Here is a 25,740-nt window from a genome sequence, read left to right as displayed (position 1 = left end):
GGTCTCCAGCTACAGAAAAAGATCCTTTAGGCCATGGTTGTCCAATGCAGCCCAGCATGCCTGTAAATGTGGCCCAGCAGGAGTTTTGGCTGTGGCAAGGGGGCAGTGCTGAAAAAAAAAATCCTGAAAAAAAAATTAAAAAAATACTTACCTTGCGGTCACGTCAGCTGACGCTCGAGCTCCCTCCCTGGTCTCCTATTCCGTGTGGCGCTAACAGTGAATATCAGGGGTGACGTCATCACACCCGACATCCATTGCGTAGCGCAGCACAGAGGAGTCACCCGCGCGAACTATCAGCAGCAGTGAAAGATTATCCAGTATCTTATTGTTGTTACTCTGAATTTGGACTTTCTGCACCATGCAATTATGAACTAGCTGTGTTCTCTGTATGTATCTAATATAAATATTAAGAGATAATTTTATTTTTAATATTTTAAACCATTTTAAATGTGCAGTGCTGAGTAGGGTGAAAATTTCACCCACTGTTACCCTCATCGGAGGCTGCTCCATGAACCATTTTTCCCACCACCCTATCTTTAAATCTCTGTAGATTTCTATTAGTCCTCCTGATGCTACATATATCGGTGACCATTTCAAACTGGTCAATAAAAAAAATGATTCATGGGTGCAGAAAGAGAGGTAAAAAAAGTTTTTGGCATTTAATTCCCCGAACCCCACTAAGGGGCAGATGCAGGTAAGTTAAATTGTAGCTGGAAATGGGACTACTGCTTTAATCATGATTCTGCAACAGGTTTCCTCTTACTAACTTCATTTCCAAGTAAGTTTAATATGTTAACTATGTTTTCTATGTTTTTTTCGATGATCGGCTATCGTTAGTGTTAGTGTATTTTATGTGCGGCCCAAACCAACTCGTCGTCTTCCAATGTGGCCCAGGGAAGCTAAAAGGTTGGACACCCCTGCTTTAGGCAATCCAGATTGAATTTATCCAACTCCCAAAGAATAGAAGTTTGCAATTTGTTTTGGTCCACAGCCACAACAAACATAAGCAGACACTAATGAAGGATTTAAATAGTGTAGACTCTGCTGAGTAATGACTACTGTTTTGAAAGAGATATTAGACTTTATGGGCTATTCACATAGCACATGCAGGTGGTTTTTCTGTATGTCATAGAGGGTCAAAAGCTATGTTTTTAAAGACAGAAGGAGAAATGGACTAACATAGTTAAATATAAACTGGTAGTTCAGTTTGTTTTTCTAATGACAAAATTTTATATTAGATGGTTTGAAAGAAAGTAATGATGGTAGATAACAAAAAGTTTTTATTTTTATCCTCATTATTGTTTTGAGTCAATCAGTGTTGTAAAGACATTCACTGCCCTTATTTACTGTACTATAATCGTTATATACTGTAAATACCTCTTTGTATCGTGGGTATGTTAATGCATTGTTGGGAATGCAATGTCTATACATAAATGAAAAAGACTTACAACTTTATGAGCTATTATCCGTGCTCCTGCATTAGCACCTCTGGATGATAGCAAGCCATTTACACTCTCGTCTGAGCAGAACCAAATGTTTAACTAATTTAAAGTTGAAGTAACTTCAGCGCCAGCACTAGCGTTGCCAGATCATGACAAGCTTTTCACATTAATTTGTTATGAAGTCAGTGCACATGCACAAGGGGTACTGACACAGATACATGGTCACAAACAAAAGCCACTTGCATACTATTCTGCACAATTAGACTCAATTATACGAGCAGCACCTACTTGTGTTAAAAGCTGTAGCAGCAGCTGCTGTAGTGCTTGAAAAGAGTACATATATTGTACTAGGACACCTAGTTATATTAATGTTACCACATGCTATGACAGAAATTTTATACCAAGCACAAACAAAACATCTGTCAGTGGCCAGACTTATTAAATATGAAGTAGCACTACTAACTCAAAGTAATGTTACACTTAAACGCTGCACAATGTTGAATCCGGCTACATTATTTTTGCATGTTTCAAAAGATGGGATGACACGTCAGGGTTCCCCTAGAGATCTGGGGGAATCCCAGTTTGAACAAGAAAAAATATACACTCAATTTTTTTTAGAATACATGTCAGCACAAGAAGCTCAATTAAAGGTTCTGACACTTGCAAGCATATATGAAGAAGGACACAGAGTAAACCTTTACACTGATTCGAGGTATGCGTTTGGAATTGCGCGTGATTATGGCCCTATATAGAAAAGTAGGGACTTGGGTTCAGCAAGCAAACCAGTCAACATGCTGAACATACCAGGGCACTTTTCACCGCATTCCAGCTCCACTCCAAACTGTCAGTGATGAAGGTGAAGGCACACACAGAGACACTACCCTCGAAGCTAAGGGAAATAGACTGGTAGACCAGGCCGCACGAGAAGCCGCCATAGCCCCAGTACCCCAAGGCGAGTCTATTTACATGGTGACTCCTGACTCCAAGTTTTACCATACCACACTCCAAATTATGCAGAAACAAGCAACAGAGAAGGAGGAAAAGCCTTGGGCAAAACATAGAGCACTAGAAGTGCAAAAAGAGTGGTGTAAAGGTCAGCATTTGTGTCTGCCAAAAGCACTTTATCCCACTATGGCCAATATAGCACACAGGAAAGTGCATCTGGGAAAGATGCTATGGTTGCACTCACTAGCAGGTTATGGATAGCACCAAGGTTTTCCCAAGCAGCACAGGCATAAGTGGCAGGGTGCCACTTATCTGTGCACAGAATAACCTGGGTAAGTCTGTCCCAACTCCACAGAAAAGCACACCCCAGACAAAGTATCCCTTTTAGAGGATACAGATAGACTTTCTACAACTTCCCAAATGCTCGGGCTTTGAGAATGTGCTTGCCTGTGTCGACCTCTTTAGTCACTGGCTGGAGGCATGGCCGTATAGGAAAGCAAATACTTAAACAGTAGCCAAGAAAATTATGAGTGAGGTAATCTGAAGATATGGGGTACCAGAGGTCATTGAAAGTGACAGAGGGACACACTTTACGGGACAAGGATTCCAGGAACTGTTAAAAGACATGGGAATCATATCTGCCCTTCACACCCTGTGCAGACCCCAAAGTTCGGGATGTGTGGAGCGCCTTAATGGTACTCTGAAATTGAAAATGCAGAAAATAATGGCTGAAACAGGCATGCCATGGATCTCATATTTACCTATGGCCCTGCACTCAGTAAGAAACACTCCTAAAAAGACACAGGTTTAACACAATACATGTGTATGTGTATAAGTACCCATTAAAAGCGACAGCAAGAATGTGATCTCTCATAGGTAATATTTGGGCAAATAATGAATAAAAAGATGGGAAATGAGAAATGTGATTCTGCTGAGCTGACGCCGTCTTGTTGCTTTTCACCCATTTTGTTATTTTATAGTTTAAAGACAGCTTAAATGCAGCTAGTTTGTAGAAGTTATTCATTATTATCTTGCTGTTTATGAGGAGCTGCGTCCATGACCTTGGATATGGCGTTTATCTATGTTCACTTTATCAACCAATTAAAATCATGATAAAATCTCATATACTGACTATAATTTTGTATTTTTTATGTTGTTTTCTACAAGTATTGTCATTTACATATTTGTTTTTTGTATAATATTGATATTTCCTTATTTAAGGTATTGCGGGTTCATGACCAGATCCTAGTTCCAATGTATCTCAAAACAAGCCACCATGTAAGGGTGAAGATATGGAAATCGGTTTCCAAAGTGGTTATAGCGGTACATAGCACCTCTAGTTGTGGGGAGACATGTAAGTATAGATTCCTAGATTGCACAAAGAATACCAAGGAGAAGATAGCCAAGACAGCATGACTGTCCAGCCATAAGAAGCAACTCAAGATCCAATTGAAGGGATCGCAGGAGAAGCTGTCAAAACCCAGAAAAGGACCTTCCAAGTCTCATAGCAGATTTGTAATTATTTATGTGTTCTAACAATACACCCTAGATAATGTTAAAAATCCCATTCTCTAAAATGAGGTAACACATAACTTTTCACTAAACACAATCCTGATCTATACCATGCTTATTAAACTCCACTCAGGAATTACGAATAACAGATAATTTTTGTATGGTCATTATTCATGTGAACAGGAGTATAATTTCTCATTTCCCCAAATCTATTAACACACCTGTGCATGAATAATTAATTCTTTCAAACATGACTTGTTTGTGTTACTAGAGTCCTATAATTGAGAATTCACGATCTATGTAATTATGTAATAAATCATAAAACAAGTTTTTGAATATATATCTTGTCTTTTAATTAATCATCTTCAGCCAAACAAGTCAAGAAAACACCTAAGATAAAATCAATTGCAACAAGTGAAGGTAATTAACATTATTATGCATATTCAAACCAAAATTAGTTCTCTCATTAGTTATATAATTCATCATCATCATCAATTGAATATATCTTCATATTTTTAGAGACACCAAGATCCAAACAGATTGAGGAGTCTGTCCAACTGCCGGAAATCAATCCCAGAGCTGACCGCACATGAAAATTTCTCAACTTCCTCTGCACAAGGTAATAACAAATTTCTATTGTAAGAACAAAACATCATATTAATACATCCAAAGACGAAAATATCACTAGTCATTTTAAATATACCAATGTTTCCTTAGTATAGAGGAACAACCTAAGCCTGTAAACACTGAAGACACTGTCAATGTCTGTTAGCCTGTCTCTGCAGAAGTCAATACAGGAAAACATCAGGATCACTCCACATCAAGCTGACACAGCCACTTATGCTCAAGAGGAGACTACAGAAGGTATGTCCATGAATATTAAATACAAGTTAACACGTGCATGATACTCATGCATTCTAGTCAAATCAAGCTACTTAAGGTGTTAAAAAGGTTCTTGTCATGCATTTGGGCCATAGCCCAGGCCTCAACCACCAACCACTCCCCACTGTCACCCCCGGCAACCACCAACCACTCCCAACTGTCACTTCTCCTTCAAGAAATATATATATATATATATTTTAAATCTTTATAAACACTTTTAACAATTAACAAATTAAATTAACAAATTAAAAACATCTTAGTATACCAAATTGTTTTTAACCATTTATAGTCAGTATTAAAACTGACAATATTTATGTTTAATAAAACCTGGTAATAAACATTGTCAGTTTAATTATTCTTCCTGGATAACGGTAAAAGTTTTGCACCTTCATAATGGTACAATGATGGTATAGGTCTTCATAGAAATAAGTATCTGATTATCTAATATTATTTTATGAGGAGATAAAAATTCTCACTAGACTGAAAATCAAGAGATTAATCCAGATATAGTAAATATGGGCTGCTTAGCAAAACCATATAAATTGATTTGGATTAATGTTAGAAATCAAGGGCGATCATACAAGGATATTTGGTCATTCATTCAATAGTCCGTAATAAAGAAATTGGAGATACAACCTCAAAAACCAAAGGTGACTGAGGAGATAAGAGGGGAGATCTAGTAGTAATAATCATATTTAGAGGAATGCCATGTAGCTGTTGTAGTCATGATGATATTTCACTGTACAGACCCATCTCCTCTATATAATAATAATGCCCCATATCAGTGTGTGCTGGGAGCTTATTCCTCATAATATATCACTGTACAGACCCCTATCCTCTATATAATAATAATCCCCCATATCAGTGTGTGCTGGGAGCTTAATCCTCATAATATATCACTGTACAGACCCCTCTCCTCTATATAATAATAATCCCCCATATCAGTGTGTGCTGGGATCTTATTCCTCACCATATATCACTCTACAGACCCCTCTCCTTTATATTATAATAATGCCCCATATCAGTGTGTGCTGGGATCTTATTCCTCACCATATATCACTGTACAGACCCCTCTCCTCTATATAATAATAATCCCCCATATCAGTGTGTGCTGGGATCTTATTCCCCACCATATATCACTGTACAGACCCCTCTCCTCTATATAATAATAATCCCCCATATCACTCTATGCTGGGAGTTTATTCCTCATCATATATCACTGTACAGACCCCTCTCCTCTATATATTAATAATCCCCCATATCAGTGTGTGCTGGGATCTTATTCATCATCATATATCACTGTACAGACCCCTCTCCTCTATATAATAATAATCCCTCATATCAGTGTGTGCTGGGATCTTATTCCCCACCATATATCACTGTACAGACCCCTCTACTCTATATAATAATAATCCCCCATATCAGTGTGTGCTGGGATCTTATTCCCCACCATATATCACTGTACAGACCCCTCTACTCTATATAATAATAATCCCTCATATCAGTGTGTGCTGGGATCTTATTCCTCACCATATATCACTGTACAGTCCCCTCTCCTCTATATAATGATAATCCCTCATATCAGTGTGTGCTGGGAGCTTATTCCTCATCATATATCACTGTACAGTCCCCTCTCCTCTATATAATAATAATCCCCCATATCAGTGTGTGCTGGGATCTTATTCCCCACCATATATCACTGTACAGACCCCTCTACTCTATATAATAATAATCCCCCATATCAGTGTGTGCTGGGATCTTATTCCTCACCATATATCACTGTACAGTCCCCTCTCCTCTATATAATGATAATCCCTCATATCAGTGTGTGCTGGGAGCTTATTCCTCATCATATATCACTGTACAGTCCCCTCTCCTCTATATAATGATAATCCCTCATATCAGTGTGTGCTGGGAGCTTATTCCTCATCATATATCACTGTACAGTCCCCTCTCCTCTATATAATAATAATCCCCCATATCAGTGTGTGCTGGGATCTTATTCCCCACCATATATCACTGTACAGACCCCTCTACTCTATATAATAATAATCCCCCATATCAGTGTGTGCTGGGATCTTATTCCTCACCATATATCACTGTACAGTCCCCTCTCCTCTATATAATGATAATCCCTCATATCAGTGTGTGCTGGGAGCTTATTCCTCATCATATATCACTGTACAGTCCCCTCTCCTCTATATAATAATAATCCCCCATATCAGTGTGTGCTGGGATCTTATTCCCCACCATATATCACTGTACAGACCCCTCTCCTCTATATAATAATAATCCCTCATATCAGTGTGTGCTGGGATCTTATTCCTCACCATATATCACTGTACAGACCCCTCTCCTCTATATAATAATAATGCCCCATATCACTGTGTGCTGGGAGCTTATTCCTCATCATATATCACTGTACAGTCCCCTCCCCTCTATATAATAATAATCCCCCATATCAGTGTGTGCTGGGAGCTTATTCCTCACCATATATCACTGTACAGTCCCCTCTCCTCTATATAATAATAATCCCCCATATCAGTGTGTGCTGGGAGCTTATTCCCCACCATATATCACTGTACAGACCCCTCTCCTCTATATAATAATAATCCCCATATCAGTGTGTGCTGGGAGCTTATTCCTCACCATATATCACTGTACAGACCCCTCTCCTCTATATAATAATAATCCCCCATATCAGTGTGTGCTGGGATCTTATTCCTCACCATATATCACTGTACAGACCCCTCTCCTCTACATAAGTATAATATATTATACAACACGTTACTTCCGTCTTTACAGCACATAAATTAGAGAATGAACCATCCTGGGTCACACACCTTCCGCAGCGTCACCTGTTATTACCGGGGATATATAGGATATAACTCTGCACTGTGTCTGGGAGACTATGAGAAAATGGCCAACGCTGTCCTGTACCGAGGACATACTTTTTTTCCTCATACATACTTGTATTTCCTCTAGTGTAATCCCGCTGGATCGTCCGCGGCTCAGTCAGGGAGGTGATGCGGCTGCCATGTGGGCTCCATGTGGGCTCCATGTGGGCAGCAGCGAGGTTACATCGGAGGAGAGAGATCCTGTGTGTTATGAGAGACGGACAATCTGTTATCTCATAGTCTCGCAGACACACTGCTGGGTTGTAGCCTAGATCCCCGCTACTGACTGGTGACGCTGCGGAGGTAACGTGTTGTATAATATATTATTATTGTGTAGATGAGGGGGCTCTGTACTGGGAGAAGGGGTAAGAGACCTCCCAGTACACACTGATATGGGGCAATACTATACTTACATAGAAGAGAGGGGTTATATATAATTCTCCTTCTTTCTCCATCTAAGGAGGCTGAAGTTAGCTTCTTATTCACACTCCAACATATTCAGGAAAGTTTATTTTTAAAGGATTAAAACAAGTTGGATCACTGATTTTATATCAGATTGACACTAAAGGGGGTCCCTTACACAAGCAGTAATAGTATATACCAGTGGTTCCCAAACTTTTGCAGTTCGTGGCACCCTTAGAGTCTCCATAATTTTTTTCAAGGCACCCCTCCAAAATAATTCCTGATCAGTCCTGTTTTAGAAGTAGTTGGGTCAAAAAAATGTAATAAGTATTTAGGTCAGGACAGAAATACTTATTTAGTTGTATGCAAAAATGCCCCCTCTGCATCCAGACGCTCTGCCCTCTCTCACGCTGCCCCCTCTGCCCTCTCTCACGCTGCCCCCTCTGCCCTCTCTCACGCTGCCCCCTCTGCCCTCTCTCACGCTGCCCCCTCTGCCCTCTCTCCTGCTGCCCCCTCTGCCCTCTCTCCTGCTGCCCCCTCTGCCCTCTCTCCTGCTGCCCCCTCTGCCCTCTCTCCTGCTGCCCCCTCTGCCCTCTCTCCTGCTGCCCCCTCTGCCCTCTCTCCTGCTGCCCCCTCTGCCCTCTCTCCTGCTGCCCCCTCTGCCCTCTCTCCTGCTGCCCCCTCTGCCCTCTCTCCTGCTGCCCCCTCTGCCCTCTCTCACGCTGCCCCCTCTGCCCTCTCTCACGCTGCCCCCTCTGCCCTCTCTCACGCTGCCCTCTCTCACGCTGCCCCCTCTGCCCTCTCTCACGCAGTCCCCTCTGCCCTCTCTCACGCAGTCCCCCTCCTCTGCCCTCTCTCACGCAGTCCCCCTCCTCTGCCCTCTCTCACGCAGTCCCCCTCCTCTGCCCTCTCTCACGCAGTCCCCCTCCTCTGCCCTCTCTCACGCAGTCCCCCTCCTCTGCCCTCTCTCACGCTGCCCCCTCTGCCCTCTGTCACGCAGTCCCCCTCCTCTGCCCTCTGTCACGCAGTCCCCCTCCTCTGCCCTCTGTCACGCAGTCCCCCTCCTCTGCCCTCTGTCACGCAGTCCCCCTCCTCTGCCCTCTGTCACGCAGTCCCCCTCCTCTGCCCTCTGTCACGCAGTCCCCCTTCTCTGCCCTCTGTCACGCAGTCCCCCTCCTCTGCCCTCTGTCACGCAGTCCCCCTCCTCTGCCCTCTGTCACGCAGTCCCCCTCCTCTGCCCTCTGTCACGCAGTCCCCCTCCTCTGCCCTCTGTCACGCAGTCCCCCTCCTCTGCCCTCTGTCACGCAGTCCCCCTCCTCTGCCCTCTGTCACGCAGTCCCCCTCCTCTGCCCTCTGTCACGCAGTCCCCCTCCTCTGCCCTCTGTCACGCAGTCCCCCTCCTCTGCCCTCTGTCACGCAGTCCCCCTCCTCTGCCCTCTGTCACGCTGTTCCCCCCCTCCTCTGTCACGCTGTTCCCCCCCCTCCTCTGTCACGCTGTTCCCCCCCCTCCTCTGTCACGCTGTTCCCCCCCCTCCTCTGTCACGCTGTTCCCCCCCTCCTCTGTCACGCTGTTCCCCCCCCTCCTCTGTCACGCTGTTCCCCCCTTCCTCTGTCACGCTGTTCCCCCCCCCTCCTGTCACGCTGTTCCCCCCCCCTCCTCTGTCACGCTGTTCCCCCCCTCCTCTGTCACGCTGTTCCCCCCCCTCCTCTGTCACGCTGTTCCCCCCCCTCCTCTGTCACGCTGTTCCCCCCCCCCTCCTCTGTCACGCTGTTCCCCCCCCTCCTCTGTCACGCTGTTCCCCCCCCTCCTCTGTCACGCTGTTCCCCCCCCCTCCTCTGTCACGCTGTTCCCCCCCCCCTCCTCTGTCACGCTGTTCCCCCCATTCCTCTGTCACGCTGTTCCCCCCCCCTCCTCTGTCACGCTGTTCCCCCCCCTCCTCTGTCACGCTGTTCCCCCCCCTCCTCTGTCACGCTGTTCCCCCCCCTCCTCTGTCACGCTGTTCCCCCCCCTCCTCTGTCACGCTGTTCCCCCCCCCTCCTCTGTCACGCTGTTCCCCCCCCCTCCTCTGCCCTCTGTCACGCTGTTCCCCCCCCCCCCTCCTCTGCCCTCTGTCACGCTGTTCCCCCCCCCCCCTCCTCTGCCCTGTCACGCTGTTTCCCCCCCCCTCTTCTGCCCTCTGTCACGCTGTTCCCCCCTCCTCTGCCCTCTGTCACGCTGTTCCCCCCTCCTCTGCCCTCTGTCACGCTGTTCCCCCCTCCTCTGCCCTCTGTCACGCTGTTCCCCCCTCCTCTGCCCTCTGTCACGCTGTTCCCCCCTCCTCTGCCCTCTGTCACGCTGTTCCCCCCTCCTCTGCCCTCTGTCACGCTGTTCCCCCCTCCTCTGCCCTCTGTCACGCTGTTCCCCCCTCCTCTGCCCTCTGTCACGCTGTTCCCCCCTCCTCTGCCCTCTGTCACGCTGTTCCCCCCTCCTCTGCCCTCTGTCACGCTGTTCCCCCCTCCTCTGCCCTCTGTCACGCCGTTCCCCCCTCCTCTGCCCTCTGTCACGCCGTTCCCCCCCTCCTCTGCCCTCTGTCACGCCGTTCCCCCCTACTCTGCCCTCTGTCACGCCGTTCCCCCCCTACTCTGCCCTCTGTCACGCCGTTCCCCCCCCTCCTCTGCCCTCTGTCACGCCGTTCCCCCCCTCCTCTGCCCTCTGTCACGCCGTTCCCCCCCCCTCCTCTGCCCTCTGTCACGCCGTTCTCCTCCCCCTCCTCTGCCCTCTGTCACGCCGTTCTCCCCCCCTCCTCTGCCCTCTGTCACGCCGTTCCCCCCCCTCCTCTGCCCTCTGTCACGCCGTTCCCCCCCTCCTCTGCCCTCTGTCACGCCGTTCCCCCCCCCTCCTCTGCCCTCTGTCACGCCGTTCCCCCCCCCCTCCTCTGCCCTCTGTCACGCCGTTCCCCCCCCTCCTCTGCCCTCTGTCACGCCGTTCCCCCCCCTCCTCTGCCCTCTGTCACGCCGTTCCCCCCCCTCCTCTGCCCTCTGTCACGCCGTTCCCCCCCCTCCTCTGCCCTCTGTCACGCCGTTCCCCCCCCTCCTCTGCCCTCTGTCACGCCGTTCCCCCCCCTCCTCTGCCCTCTGTCACGCCGTTCCCCCCCCCTCCTCTGCCCTCTGTCACGCTGTTCCCCCCTCCTCTGCCCTCTGTCACGCTGTTCCCCCCTCCTCTGCCCTCTGTCCGCTGTTCCCCCCCCTCCTCTGCCCTCTGTCACGCTGTTCCCCCCCCCTCCTCTGCCCTCTGTCACGCTGTTTCCCCCCCCCCCTCCTCTGCCCTCTGTCACGCTGTTCCCCCCCCCTCCTCTGCCCTCTGTCACGCTGTTCCCCCCCCCTCCTCTGCCCTCTGTCACGCTGTTCCCCCCCCTCCTCTGCCCTCTGTCACGCTGTTCCCCCCCCTCCTCTGCCCTCTGTCACGCTGTTTCCCCCCCCTCCTCTGCCCTCTGTCACGCTGTTTCCCCCCCCCTCCTCTGCCCTCTGTCACGCTGTTCCCCCCCCTCCTCTGCCCTCTGTCACGCTGTTCCCCCCCCCCCTCCTCTGCCCTCTGTCACGCTGTCCCCCCCCCCTCCTCTGCCCTCTGTCACGCTGTCCCCCCCCCTCCTCTGCCCTCTGTCACGCTGTCCCCCCCCCCTCTGCCCTCTGTCACGCTGTTCCCCCCCCCCTCCTCTGCCCTCTGTCACGCTGTTCCCCCCCCCTCCTCTGCCCTCTGTCACGCTGTCCCCCCCCCTCCTCTGCCCTCTGTCACGCTGTCCCCCCCCCCTCCTCTGCCCTCTGTCACGCTGTCCCCCCCCCTCCTCTGCCCTCTGTCACGCTGTCCCCCCCCCTCCTCTGCCCTCTGTCACGCTGTCCCCCCCCCTCCTCTGCCCTCTGTCACGCTGTTCCCCCCCCCTCCTCTGCCCTCTGTCACGCTGTTCCCCCCCTCCTCTGCCCTCTGTCACGCTGTTCCCCCCTCTTCTGCCCTCTTTCACGCTGTTCCCCCCCTCTTCTGCCCTCTGTCACGCTGTTCCCCCCTCTTCTGCCCTCTGTCACGCTGTTCCCCTCCTCTTCTGCCCTCTGTCACGCTGTTCCCCCCCCCCTCTTCTGCCCTCTGTCACGCTGTTCCCCCCCCCTCTTCTGCCCTCTGTCACGCTGTTCCCCCCCCCTCTTCTGCCCTCTGTCACGCTGTTCCCCCCCCTCTTCTGCCCTCTGTCACGCTGTTCCCCCCCCTCTTCTGCCTCTGTCACGCTGTTCCCCCCCCTCTTCTGCCCTCTGTCACGCTGTTCCCCCCCCCCTCTTCTGCCCTCTGTCACGCTGTTCCCCCCCCTCTTCTGCCCTCTGTCACGCTGTTCCTCCCCTCTTCTGCCCTCTGTCACGCTGTTCCCCCCCCCCCTCTTCTGCCCTCTGTCACGCTGTTCCCCCCCTCTTCTGCCCTCTGTCACGCTGTTCCCCCCCTCTTCTGCCCTCTGTCACGCTGTTCCCCCCCTCTTCTGCCCTCTGTCATGAAGTCCCACTCCTCTGTCCACGATGTCCCCCTCCTATGCCCCCTCTTGCGGCGCCGGGACCCAGCATCCTCCTCTCTCATGTAGCAGCTTATCACTGACAAGCTGCGTGAGAGAGGATTAGCGCCACGCGGATTGGTAAGTTTGTGTTGTTTGTTTTTTCTATGGCTGGCCCTCGCACACTTTGGGAACCGCGGGTATAGACCCTTATCCAACAAGGTTTTATGCTTGAAATCAGGTGGCAAAGTGGGCACAGATAGCATTTTCATTATTTTGAATAAGTAGCTGTAGTTTTGCAAGGATTAAATGCTGTTCGGCCACACATTTGATAGTGGGAGTCAACACAGGGTGGTCAGTTACATGCGAGCCACTTGTCTTTTGCCTGGCCCAACAATGTTTTGGGTATTAAATCAAGTGGCAAAGTGGGCACAGATAGCATTTAGGTCATTTTGAATAGCTGCAGTAGTTTTGCAAGGGCTGATTTTTTTTTTTTTAATTTAAAATTTCAACAAAAATAATCCCATATCACTTTGTCCAAAATAAAACAGACTATATATAACATGAAGGGGTAAAATTGACCAACAGAAACAAAACTTCACATCATAAAACCCACAGGAGGAATGTTATGGGGAGGTGGAGACAATGGACCAACTTTTTGCTTCAGCATCGTTTTAATATAGAGATTTACAAGGGAGTGTCCCACTGTCTTTCGGGGGCTTAGTTACCCTGACTGGGTGTATGGAGCACTCAAAAGGTGTGGAGATTTTTAGTTAAGCACTTGTTTTTTAGTTTGTGCAGTTGTTAGATTTTACACGTGGAATGCACCTTACCCTTGCTCTTCATCTATCCATTCTACACCTACTTTCCTTACGCTCACCTTTGCTCTACACCCATTCCCGCTCCTCCTTCCCCTTCACTCCCCTGTCCTCTCCACTCTTTCTCTCTGGTTCTCCTTCTCTCCTGTCGACTCCAGCCCTACATTCTACATCTGCTACTCCACACATTCCTTCCACTCGTTTCCTTTCCTCTCTCATATCCTCAAATCCTATTCTCTCCACTTCTACTTATCCTCATGTTTCGAGTTCTCTCTACCCATCTGTTCAACTTCTCTCCTTTCCCCATTCATCCCTTCCGATTCTGTCCCCCTCCTCCTTCCCTATCCACTCACCCATCCGCTAACCTCCCCTCCTGTTTCCTCTCGCCTCTCCTGTCCTCCACCCATCCCATCTACTTATTCTTTTCCACATCTCTTCATTCCCCTTCTTTTCCTACCGCTCCTCAGTCCTGTGCTCTCCACCCATCAGCAGCGCTCTTCCTTTCTTCTGACCCAGTTCCCCTCATCCTTATCCTCTCTCCTGTCCTAGTTCCCCTCTCTCCTGTCCTAGTTCCCCTCTCTCATGTTCTCTCCACCCATCCCTTCGGTTCCTACTTCTCCTCTCCCTTGTCCTCTACACCCATCCAATCTTCTCCTATGTCTCCAACTATCTCCTGTTCACTCTGTCCATGAACTTCTATTTTCCATCCCGCCCTCCTAATTCTACTTCATCTGTCTTCTCCATCAATACCCTCCCCTCTTACTTGCCTCCTCTCTCCTATCCTCTCATCCCTCCGCTCTTAGTTCCCTTCTCTCCTATACTCTCCACACTTTCTCGCCTACTTCCACTATTCCTTTCCTCCTCCTCTCTCCTGTCCTTTTATTTATCCGCTCTTAGTTCCTCTTCAGTCTCCTATTCTGTCTATCCTGCTCAGCACCCCCCCCCCCCACACTCTCTCTTCTTTCACTTCACTCTTTCTTATACTCTCTACACTTCCCCTTCTCACATACTTCTCCTCCCCCTTCCACTGTTTTTTGTTTAAAATACATTTTAAAATACATGTTTACAGACTCGGCGCATAGTGCTACCAATTAGCACGAGCGGCGCCAGTGTATCAGGCATTAACCTTTCTGATGTTGTGGCCATAGTCTTTAAAACACATAATATCTATTATTATATTGCATATGGTTGTCTATATAGTGAGACATTATTAATATAATATATAGGAATTATTAATATAATATGGAAATTATTTTTACAAATAAAATAATTTAGACAGCTCCTGGCACAAACTGTTTATAATTTGGGTATTATGATATTTTGTTATTATATAGAGGAGAGGGTTCTGTACAGTAAATATTAAAGCAGCTATCGCACATAGGCCTTTTTGTCTTCAAACAGCAAATTAATTACCCTTTAGGCATGCATAATGTTTAGCAAATCACTATTTCATTTCTTAAATCTCTCTGGAGGGCAGGCAAATATGGCTGTCCGTCTCACACAGACTCACAGCTCTCAGCATGTCATGTGATGGTAAAGGAAAAGGAATGAGCGGGGGATACAGTGCACAGAGCAGAATGAACTCAAGATTATTGTTCCAAAACTTCTTACTCGATACACTGTGTCATGTGACTGTGGTTGTCACGGTAGTCACATGACTGTACAAACCGTGCAGAATTGTAGATCATGAAGAAACAAACCTAGGAAAAAGGCGAATTACTAAGATTATTCTCATTGCCTGCCATAATGTTTTTTGTTTAAAGAAAATAATATTTTACTAAGGGTTTGCTGCTTTTAGATGGTTAGAGACTGACCCCATCATGTACTGTTTATTATTTTTATTATTAATCTTTATAGGGTACTACAAGATTTCCACAGCGCCATACAGAAAAATTATCAAAAAGTATTCCTAATGTTACCTTTTAATTTTCCTCCAATTTAAAATTTCTAGGTTTCTTTTTTTTTTGTAAAATACTGAATTGCTTAGCTCTCACTTCTGTACTCTTAGTTTTATCATGTGTTATTTTAATCTACAATTGTAAAGCCCTTTGAGTCCTATTGGGAGAATAACTATATAAATAAAATGAATGTTCATTCTGTATTCTTTTGCGTTTTTGTGTAATTTACTTTACATTTTGATGTATTAATTTCAATGTTCCATCTTCGCCCATTTCTCTATTTTATGTAAATCGCTGCATTTGACTTACCGTATTTTTCGCTCCATACGACGCACTTTTTCCCCCAAAAAAAGTGTGGGAAAAAGTGTGTGAGTCTTATGGAGCGAATACTGCATGCCAGAAAGGAAGGAAGAAAATAAAACTTACATGTCCAGCGTGGAGAAGCGGGTCCCGGCCAGGCTGCAGATCCTCCTGATCGTCCGTCCCCCTGCCTATCTGTGAGGACCTAGCTATCACATGGGTCCCATGTGATATCTAGGTCCTCACAGATGGGCAGGGGGACGGAGGATCTGCAGCCTGGCCGGGACCCGCTTCTCCACGCTGGACATGTAAGTTTTATTTTCTTCCTTCAGGAGGATCCGCAGCGCTGAAGACACCGGAGGCAATAAGATAAGGCTATAGTGTTTGTGTGTGTGTGTGCTGGAGGCTATACTGTGTGTGTGCTGGAGACTATACTGTATGTGTGCTGGAGGCTATACTGTATGTGTGCTGGAGGCTATACTGTATGTGTGCTGGAGGCTATACTGTGTGTGTCCTGGAGGCTATACTGTATGTGTGCTGGAGGCTATACTGTATGTGTGCTGGAGGCTATACTGTATGTGTGCTGGAGGCTATACTGTGTGTGTGCTGGAGGCTATACTGTGTGTGTGCTGGAGGCTATACTGTGTGTGTGCTGGAGACTATACTGTATGTGTGCTGGAGGCTATACTGTATGTGTGCTGGAGGCTATACTGTGTGTGTGCTGGAGGCTATACTGTGTGTGTGCTGGAGGCTATACTGTGTGTGTGCTGGAGGCTATACTGTGTGTGTGCTGGAGGCTATACTGTGTGTGTGCTGGAGGCTATACTGTGTGTGTGCTGGAGGCTATACTGTGTGTGTGCCGGAGGCTATACTGTGTGTGTGCTGGAGGCTATACTGTGTGTGTGCTGGAGGCTATACTGTGTGTGTTCTGGAGGCTATACTGTGTGTGTGTGCTGGAGGCTATACTGTGTGTGTGCTGGAGGCTATACTGTGTGTGTGCTGGAGGCTATACTGTGTGTCCCCCGGAGGCTATACTGTGTGTGTGTGCCGGAGGCTATACTGTGTGTGTGTGTGCCGGAGGCTATACTGTGTGTGTGCCGGAGGCTATACTGTGTGTGTGTGCCCTGGAGGCTATACTGTGTGTGTGCTGGAGGCTATACTGTGTGTGTGCTGGAGGCTATACTGTGTGTGTGCTGGAGGCTATACTGTGTGTGTGCGCTGGAGGCTATACTGTGTGTGTCCGCCGGAGGCTATACTGTGTGTGTGTGTGCTGGAGGCTATACTGTGTGTGTGCGCTGCAGGCTATACTGTGTGTGTGCGCTGGAGGCTATACTGTGTGTGTGCGCTGGAGGCTATACTGTGTGTGTGCGCTGGAGGCTATACTGTGTGTGTGCGCTGGAGGCTATACTGTGTGTGTGCGCTGGAGGCTATACTGTGTGTGCGCGCTGGAGGCTATACTGTGTGTGTGCGCTGGAGGCTATACTGTGTGTGTGCTGGAGGCTATACTGTGTGTGTGCCGGAGGCTATACTGTGTGTGTGTGCCCTGGAGGCTATACTGTGTGTGTGCTGGAGGCTATACTGTGTGTGTGCTGGAGGCTATACTGTGTGTGTGCTGGAGGCTATACTGTGTGTGTGCGCTGGAGGCTATACTGTGTGTGTCCGCCGGAGGCTATACTGTGTGTGTGTGTGCTGGAGGCTATACTGTGTGTGTGCGCTGCAGGCTATACTGTGTGTGTGCGCTGGAGGCTATACTGTGTGTGTGCGCTGGAGGCTATACTGTGTGTGTGCGCTGGAGGCTATACTGTGTGTGTGCGCTGGAGGCTATACTGTGTGTGTGCGCTGGAGGCTATACTGTGTGTGCGCGCTGGAGGCTATACTGTGTGTGTGCGCTGGAGGCTATACTGTGTGTGTGCGCTGGAGGCTATACTGTGTGTGTGCGCTGGAGGCTATACTGTGTGTGTGCGCTGGAGGCTATACTGTGTGTGTGCGCTGGAGGCTATACTGTGTGTGTGCGCTGGAGGCTATACTGTGTGTGTGCGCTGGAGGCTATACTGTGTGTGTGCGCTGGAGGCTATACTGTGTGTGTGTGCTGGAGGCTATACTGTGTGTGTGTGCTGGAGGCTATACTGTGTGTGTGTGTGTGTGCTGGAGGCTATACTGTGTGTGTGTGTGTGCTGGAGGCTATACTGTGTGTGTGTGTGTGTGTGCTGGAGGCTATACTGTGTGTGTGTGTGCTGGAGGCTATACTGTGTGTGTGTGTGTGCTGGAGGCTATACTGTGTGTGTGTGTGTGCTGGAGGCTATACTGTGTGTGTGTGTGTGCTGGAGGCTATACTGTGTGTGTGTGTGTGCTGGAGGCTATACTGTGTGTGTGTGTGTGCTGGAGGCTATACTGTGTGTGTGTGTGCTGGAGGCTATACTGTGTGTGTGTGCTGGAGGCTATACTGTGTGTGTGTGTGTGTGTGTGTGCTGGAGGCTATACTGTGTGTGTGTGTGCTGGAGGCTATACTGTGTGTGTGTGTGCTGGAGGCTATACTGTGTGTGTGTGTGTGTGCGTGTGTGCTGGAGGCTATACTGTGTGTGTGTGCTGGAGGCTATACTGTGTGTGTGTGTGTGTGTGTGTGTGTGTGTGCTGGAGGCTATACTGTGTGTGTGTGTGTGTGTGCTGGAGGCTATACTGTGTGTGTGTGCTGGAGGCTATACTGTGTGTGTGTGTGTGTGCTGGAGGCTATACTGTGTGTGTGTGTGCTGGAGGCTATACTGTGTGTGTGTGTGCTGGAGGCTATACTGTGTGTGTGTGTGTGTGTGTGTGTGTGTGTGCTGGAGGCTATACTGTGTGTGTGTGTGTGTGCTGGAGGCTATACTGTGTGTGTGTGCTGGAGGCTATACTGTGTGTGTGTGTGTGCTGGAGGCTATACTGTGTGTGTGTGTGTGTGTGTGTGTGTGTGTGTGTGTGCTGGAGGCTATACTGTGTGTGTGTGTGCTGGAGGCTATACTGTGTGTGTGTGCCCTGGAGGCTATACTGTGTGTGTGCCCTGGAGGCTATACTGTGTGTGTGCCCTGGAGGCTATACTGTGTGTGTGCCCTGGAGGCTATACTGTGTGTGTGCCCTGGAGGCTATACTGTGTGTGTGGCCTGGAGGCTATACTGTGTGTGTGGCCTGGAGGCTATACTGTGTGTGTGGCCTGGAGGCTATACTGTGTGTGTGCCCTGGAGGCTATACTGTGTGTGTGCCCTGGAGGCTATACTGTGTGTGTGCGTGTGCCGGAGGCTATACTGTGTGTGTGCGTGTGCCGGAGGCTATACTGTGTGTGTGCGTGTGCCGGAGGCTATACTGTGTGTGTGTGTGTGTGCCGGAGGCTATACTGTGTGTGTGCGCCGGAGACTATACTGTGTGTGTGCTGGAGGCTATACTGTGTGTGTGCGCCGGAGGCTATACTGTGTGTGTGCGCCGGAGGCTATACTGTGTTAATATAGTGTGTGTGTGTGTTGGTGAGTGTGAGTGAAGGGGCCAGTGTATTTTGTGTGAGTGAAGGGGCCAGTGTATGTTTTCCTTCTCTAAAACTAGGTGACTTATAGTCAGGTGCGTCTTATGGAGCGAAAAATACGGTACCTCTTTTGGGGTATTGGGCCTATTACAGATCTTTGTATTATCTGCATAATCTTTACACACCCCGATACATAAACTTTGCTGTCATTTTTCACTCATACTTTTGGTCTACTGTGTGATGGCTAACTTTCCCCACAGGAAACCCCCATTCTCCTTCATAACAGGCCCCTTACACGTTCACTGTTATTTACAATCTGGTATAATTCTGTACATAGGGTATATAGGGAAAATAGGAGTAGACGTTGTATATTGTGGGGGAACTATGGTCAGAGTAGGGATAAAGAATGGTTTGAAATCTGGTAAGAAAAGTGAGGGATCCTGGAAATGTTACAATGACATCACATATCTCTATAAATAAAATGGACTTGTCACATTGACATCCCTTATTCATTTATTCTTGTTTATATAGCACCACTGTATTGAGCAGTGCTGTACAGAGCGTATTTCATCATTCATGTCAGTTCTTGTCCCATTGGAGCCTACAGTCTAAATTCTTCACCACACACACTAAGGTCCAATATTGTCAGAAAAATGTACAAACTCCACACAGGTAGAGCCCTGGTTTGAATCACATCCATGGCCCCAGCCCTGTGAGTCAGCGATACTAACCACTGTGCTCTCCCTTATAATCTGTTCATTACCACCTGGGCTTTAGGCTCAAGTATAGGAAGTCTAGTCCAGTTTGTACATAGGGATAATAATGTCTGTCAATACATAGGGTTGCACAGTAGTGAAGAAGACATCCGGAGAGTGTGAGACACTCAGCAGCTGTTCCCGGTTCAGGAGGATTGAGCAGGACCCAGAACCCCATCACGGTGCCTCCATCTCACTCATTGATATATGAGGAGACAATATCCAGAAGATCCTGTCACCACCAAGATCATTCAGCTGCTGACTGGAGAGGTGACTGTTAGGAACGGGACATTGTACAGTAACAACAGGGGATGTGTCAGGGTCCTATAATGTGTGATGATGTCACTGTCTATTTCTCCATGCAGGAAGGGGAGTATTTAGAAGGACACAAGGGTCTGTACAAGGACGTGATGATGGAGAATCACCAGCCACTTGCATCACTGGGTAAGGGGAGGTTTAATCCAGTCCTGTCTGTGTGTATATAGGATATGTCATTACTATGAATATACATACATTGTTATAGATGTACAATCATCATGATCATCTTTATTTATATGGAGCCACAGAATCCCCAGCGCTGCACAATCAACATAAAAATAAACTGAAAAAAATACAGATTTGTGAGGGACAAGAGAGAATAGAATTAGTAAAAATCAATACAAGACTATAGAGTATGCAACTACATAAAAAGGCACAACTAGAACAAAGAAAACATTGCAAAGCTGATCAGGAGATAGAAGGTAGAGAGGGACAAACTTGTGAGAATTAACATTAAGAGTAGTACATGAAGAAGATGATAGAGGTGGAGTTTGAGGAGGGAATTGTCTTAAGATGGATGTCTTAGGTGTACAATGTGATATTTTATTACAAATGAGCATCAAATATATGACACTTGAGAGTTGAGTAGAATATGTTATAATAAATGATATTTCCAGTTTTCAGTGTTTATAATTTTGTAAATTTGGTGTTTATTATTCTTGTGGTTTTTTTCTCCACCCCCTGAATAAAAATACCATAAAAAGCTGAATCAATTTCAGGATCTCAGGGTGTCAGAGAAGAGGGAGAGTGATTTATATAATGTAATTGGAGATGTGGTGCCTATTTATTAATGAGCTGAGCTATAAGCAGCTAACTCTAACAATCAGGGGCCCCCTCAGCATTAGAAGAGCATACACACCATTTTCTTTCAGCTCCAAATCCCTCTGCTGCAATCCACCATCTCTGTTACAGTAGCATCACATCCATTTAGTGTTTCACATTCACCAATTGCATTGGTATCCGACACTAGGGGGTCACTGGGTTTTCCTTGTAATCCTATCAAAAGCCCTGATGATTAAACGGGAAGAAAATGTGTTACTCCAATAATGGAGAAACAAATCTCTTTTCTGTGTAGGAGAAGAGGTGGTAGGACAGGGACTAACGCTTCATGAGCGTTGATGAAGCATGCGGAGGGCCACCGAATGCTGTGGGGGCACCACGACCTGCAAGTAGATTTTGGGCTATTTCGGTTTTTACCAGGAAAGTTGTCCCTTGCAAGTTTTTATTTAAAATCAGAATCCCTAATTATGATACTTATAGCTTGACTGCAGAATTGATACTGTTATCAGATGTGATTAGCAATAAGGATAACGTGACATTTTATAAATTTAATCAACATGCATTTTTACCGACAGAACGATCTAAAGATACATCTACTCATATTAAGGAGGAATCAGTCTTGTGTGATGGAGGAAACCTCACAGACGCCGAGATTTATACACACACAGATCATGCACAGTGTACATCTACTCATATTGAGGAGGAACCAGGATCGTCTTCCAATGATAAATGTATTTATAAAAGGTTATGCATAGTTAAACACCAGAGAATGGGAAACGGCAATCACATTCCAAACAAATCTTGGTCCTGCTCAGAATGCGGAAAATGTTTTAACAAAAAATCTCTTCTACTTAATCATAAAAAAAGTCATACAGTAGAGAAATCATATTCTTGCTCTGAATGTAGGAAATGTTTTAAAAGTAATGCAAGCCTTGTTGTACATCAGAGAATTCATACAGAAGAGAGACCATATTTATGCTCTGAATGTGGGAAAGGGTTTACACTTAAATCAACTCTTGTTAAACATCAGAAAATTCACACAGAAATATACCCATACACATGTGCAGAGTGTGGGAAAGGTTTTAGGTGTAATTCAGAACTTGTTGTACATAAAAGACTTCATACAGAAGAGCGACCACATTCATGCTCTGAATGTGAAAAATGTTTTAGACTTAAGTCACAGCTTGTTAGTCATCAGAGGATTCACACAGGAGAAAAACCATATTCTTGCTCTGAGTGTGGGAAATGTTTTGCACATAATCCAAGCTTTATTAGACATCAGAGAATTCATAAAGGAAAGACATCAGATAGACAACACTCTTGCTCTGAGTGTGGGAAATGTTTTACACAAAGTTATGATCTTGTTAAACATCAAATGATTCACACTGGCTTATACCCATATCTATGCACAGAGTGTGGTAAAGGGTATAGTAGAAGATCAGAACTTATTGTACATCAGAGAATGCATACTGGATACAGACCATATTCTTGCTCTGAATGTGGGAAATGTTTTACAAGTACTTATATCCTTAATATACATCAGAGAACTCATAGAGCAGAGAAACCTTATTCTTGCTCTGAATGTGGGAAATGTTTTAAAAGTATTTCTAACCTTAATAAACATCAGAGATTTCATACCGGAGAGAAACCCTATTGTTGCTCTGAATGTGGAAAAAGTTTTATATGTAATTCACTGCTTATTCAACATCAGATGATTCACACAGGAATATATCCATATTCATGCTCTGAGTGTGGGAAAAAGTGGACATGTTATTCATCACTTGTTCGACATCAGCGAATTCACACACAAGAGAGACCATATTCTTGCTCTGAATGTGAGAATTGTTTTAAAACTCGTTCACAACTTGTAATGCACCAGAAAATTCACACAGGAGAGAGACCATATTCTTGCTCTGAATGTGGAAAATGTTTTAAAAGTATTTCTAACCTTAATAAACATCAACGATCTCATACCGGAGAGAAATCCTATTCTTGCTCTGAATGTGGGAAAAGTTTTAAAAGTATTTCTAAACTTAATAAACATCAGAGCTCTCATACCGGAGAGAAACCATATTCTTGCTCTGAATGTGGGAAAAGTTTTATATGTAATTCAGGGCTTATTCGACATCAAATGATTCACACAGGAATATATCCATATTCATGCTCTGAGTGTGGGAAAAAGTGTACATGTTATTCAGAACTTGTTAGACATCAGCGAGTTCACACACAAGAGAGACCATATTCTTGCTCTGAATGTGAGAATTGTTTTAAAAGTCGTTCACAACTTGTAATACACCAGAGAATTCACACAGGAGAGAAACCGTATTCTTGCTCTGAATGTGGGAAGTGTTTTATAAGTAATAAAATACTTCTTAGACATCAGAGTATTCATAGACAAGACAGACCATTTTCTTGCTCTGAATGTGAGAAATGTTTTAGAAGTCACGCACAACTTGTTCGCCATCAGGGTATTCACACAGGAGTGAATCCATATTCTTGCTCTGAATGTGACATGTGTTTTAGACATAAGTCATACCTTATTAAGCATAAGAGCATCCATACAGGATATAACCCACATTCATGCTCAGAATGTGGGAGAACTTTTACATATATTTCAAAACTTGTTCAACATCAAAAATGTCATACAGAAGAAAAACCATATTCCTGCTCTGAATGTGGGAAATGTTTTAGACGTAAATCACAACTTGTTATACATCACAGAAGTCATACTGGAGAGAAACCATATTTGTGCTCTGAATGTGGGAAATATTTTAGATATGATGCACAACTTGTTCAACATCAGAGAACTCATACAGGAGAGAAACCACATTCATGCTCTGAATGTGGGAAATGTTATGCGACCAAAATAAGTCTGTCTAAACATATAAAATCCCACAGCAAAGAAAACTAAAAAAAAAAAAATTATGTTCACTCTGTGACTGTTTTATAAATGGGAAACTTAAAACACAAGCTGCCTTAAAAATAGAGCTGCTAAAAATATTTCTGCATATTATGTAAAAGTTCCTATAGGGGTTCATCTGGGCAGAGGAGCATCTCAGTGGATTATTGAGATAATAATTTCCTAGTGGAATTAACTTTGCTACTGGCTATCGACACAGGAGGGTTCTTAAGTTAAAATAATAAGTTTTAAAAAAATGTATATGCGTTATCACAACTATTTCTTGCTGACATTATTTATCTTTCAGCAAAACAACAGGGGAGAAACCTTGTGAACCCTTTACAATTACATATATACCTGTAATTTTATCCTCATGTAAATTCTAATAAAAGAGAATAAACATTATGTGTTTGCTTCCCTTTACACTTATGGAGTTGATAAACCATATTTTATTCTTTTACAGAATGTGGGAAATGTCTTGTAGTTCAGATCTTGTTAGACATCTAAGATTTCACATAGGGGATAAATTATATTCATGTTCTTAGTCGGAAATGTCTGTAAGCTAGAAGCACTCTATATGTATGTATGAGAAAAGCCACAGGTAGAAGACATGTTCCTTAATAGAGATGTTGTCAAAAGTGAATGTCTTCATTTAAATAGGTTTGTCTGTGCAATCATGCCATTTTGACACAGAAGGATTAATAGACACTGATGTATAATGTTTAAGAGTAATTGTCACAAATGTCCAGCCTGTCCCAAATACAGCAATCTGAACAGCCGGTCGTGACTGGCGTCACCTTAGTCACTTAGTAATGAATACACCTTTCCTGCCACCACAAAGGATTTATTATGGTGTTCTTATGTTCACCAGAACCACTTATTAATGTTTCACACTTAAATCCCTGGGCTTCGTAAATTCATAAAGAGTCACAAAGAATACACTAGATTAAATTTATTTAATCTGAAAAATGTTTCCAAGGCTTATTTACAAAAATGAATAACAAGACATGCAATATGTTTTAAAAATGAGTTTCACAAAATAAAATAGCAAATAAAATCACTACTTACTAGTTAAGAATGTGTGAGGGAACACAATTGAGGAAAAGGGGACATTCCAGTCTTGATAGACTCACTCATGAAAATGCACACTCTGATGTCTAAAGCAGAAGATTTTAAACCCCTTTTTCCACATAGCTCTCATGCCCCAGCTTTGGAGCTTAGGTGTCAAAGGACAGATTTATCTCCCAAATGTCACAGGGCTCTTTGAAGGGAGCTAGGGATGTCCTGAGATCGAAATGTTCACAAGACCCGACTTCCCACCTTTGCCCGATCTGCTTGGCTAGCTAGATAGTTTATAACTTTGGGGCTTCAATCTCCTCCAAGATCCTATCTCTCCCTGGTCTGGCTATTTCAACAGCTTAATGACACTTGCATAAATTCAAACTCGTGTTATCTAGCAAAACACACGTTGAGATTACATTACAAGATTACATACAATATACATTGTTATTTTCTGTTGAACTCATGTATGATAATCAGTCATTAGATATACTACATAATCACCACTAATAGTTTTCACTTATCCTTATGCAGGAACAAGTACAATTGTCAGAAATCAATGCAGGAAATACCAAAAAATACACATTTAAAGACTTTCCTAAATGGAAAAGGACATAGGCCACCCATATAGTCTACCGAGCAATGTTGATATGCATTATTTATGCCTCTTTTAGAAAAATTACAATATTTTATCATTACATATGTCAGGGATAGCCGGCTTCCTAATTTAATATGTTATTATATATTCAAACAGTATATATCACCTCTATTTTGTCAGGAAACAGCTCCTGAATACCTTTTACCTGTCACAAACCGCACTCGTGACTTGGAAGCATACTGTAAG

General features: G+C 45.4%; 1 protein-coding gene across 1 annotated transcript; it reads left to right on the top strand.

The window, feature by feature from the left end:
• Positions 1-7,790: 7,790 nt before the first annotated feature.
• On the top strand, positions 7,791-24,242 carry LOC142102457 (uncharacterized). The gene is made up of 4 exons (XM_075187338.1): positions 7,791-7,981; positions 19,926-20,110; positions 20,206-20,284; positions 21,514-24,242. The coding sequence occupies exons 2-4, from the start codon at positions 20,048-20,050 to the stop codon at positions 23,847-23,849; spliced, it is 2,478 nt and encodes an 825-aa protein (XP_075043439.1). The 5' UTR covers positions 7,791-7,981; positions 19,926-20,047; the 3' UTR covers positions 23,850-24,242.
• Positions 24,243-25,740: the final 1,498 nt, after the last annotated feature.

Source organism: Mixophyes fleayi, chromosome 1 (assembly GCF_038048845.1).
Source record: "Mixophyes fleayi isolate aMixFle1 chromosome 1, aMixFle1.hap1, whole genome shotgun sequence".
NCBI classification, from domain to species: domain Eukaryota; kingdom Metazoa; phylum Chordata; class Amphibia; order Anura; family Limnodynastidae; genus Mixophyes; species Mixophyes fleayi.
This window is presented reverse-complemented; position numbering and strand designations above follow the sequence as displayed.

What these genes read in the sequence shown, in the direction of transcription:
- LOC142102457 (XM_075187338.1), top strand. Translation starts at nt 20,048, where the DNA reads ATGAGGAGACAATATCCAGAAGATCCTGTCACCACCAAGATCATTCAG. An exon ending in TTCAGCTGCTGACTGGAGAG is followed by an intron (nt 20,111 to 20,205) that starts GTGACTGTTAGG and finishes TTCTCCATGCAG; the next exon opens with GAAGGGGAGTATTTAGAAGG. An exon ending in CCAGCCACTTGCATCACTGG is followed by an intron (nt 20,285 to 21,513) that starts GTAAGGGGAGGT and finishes TTTTACCGACAG; the next exon opens with AACGATCTAAAGATACATCT.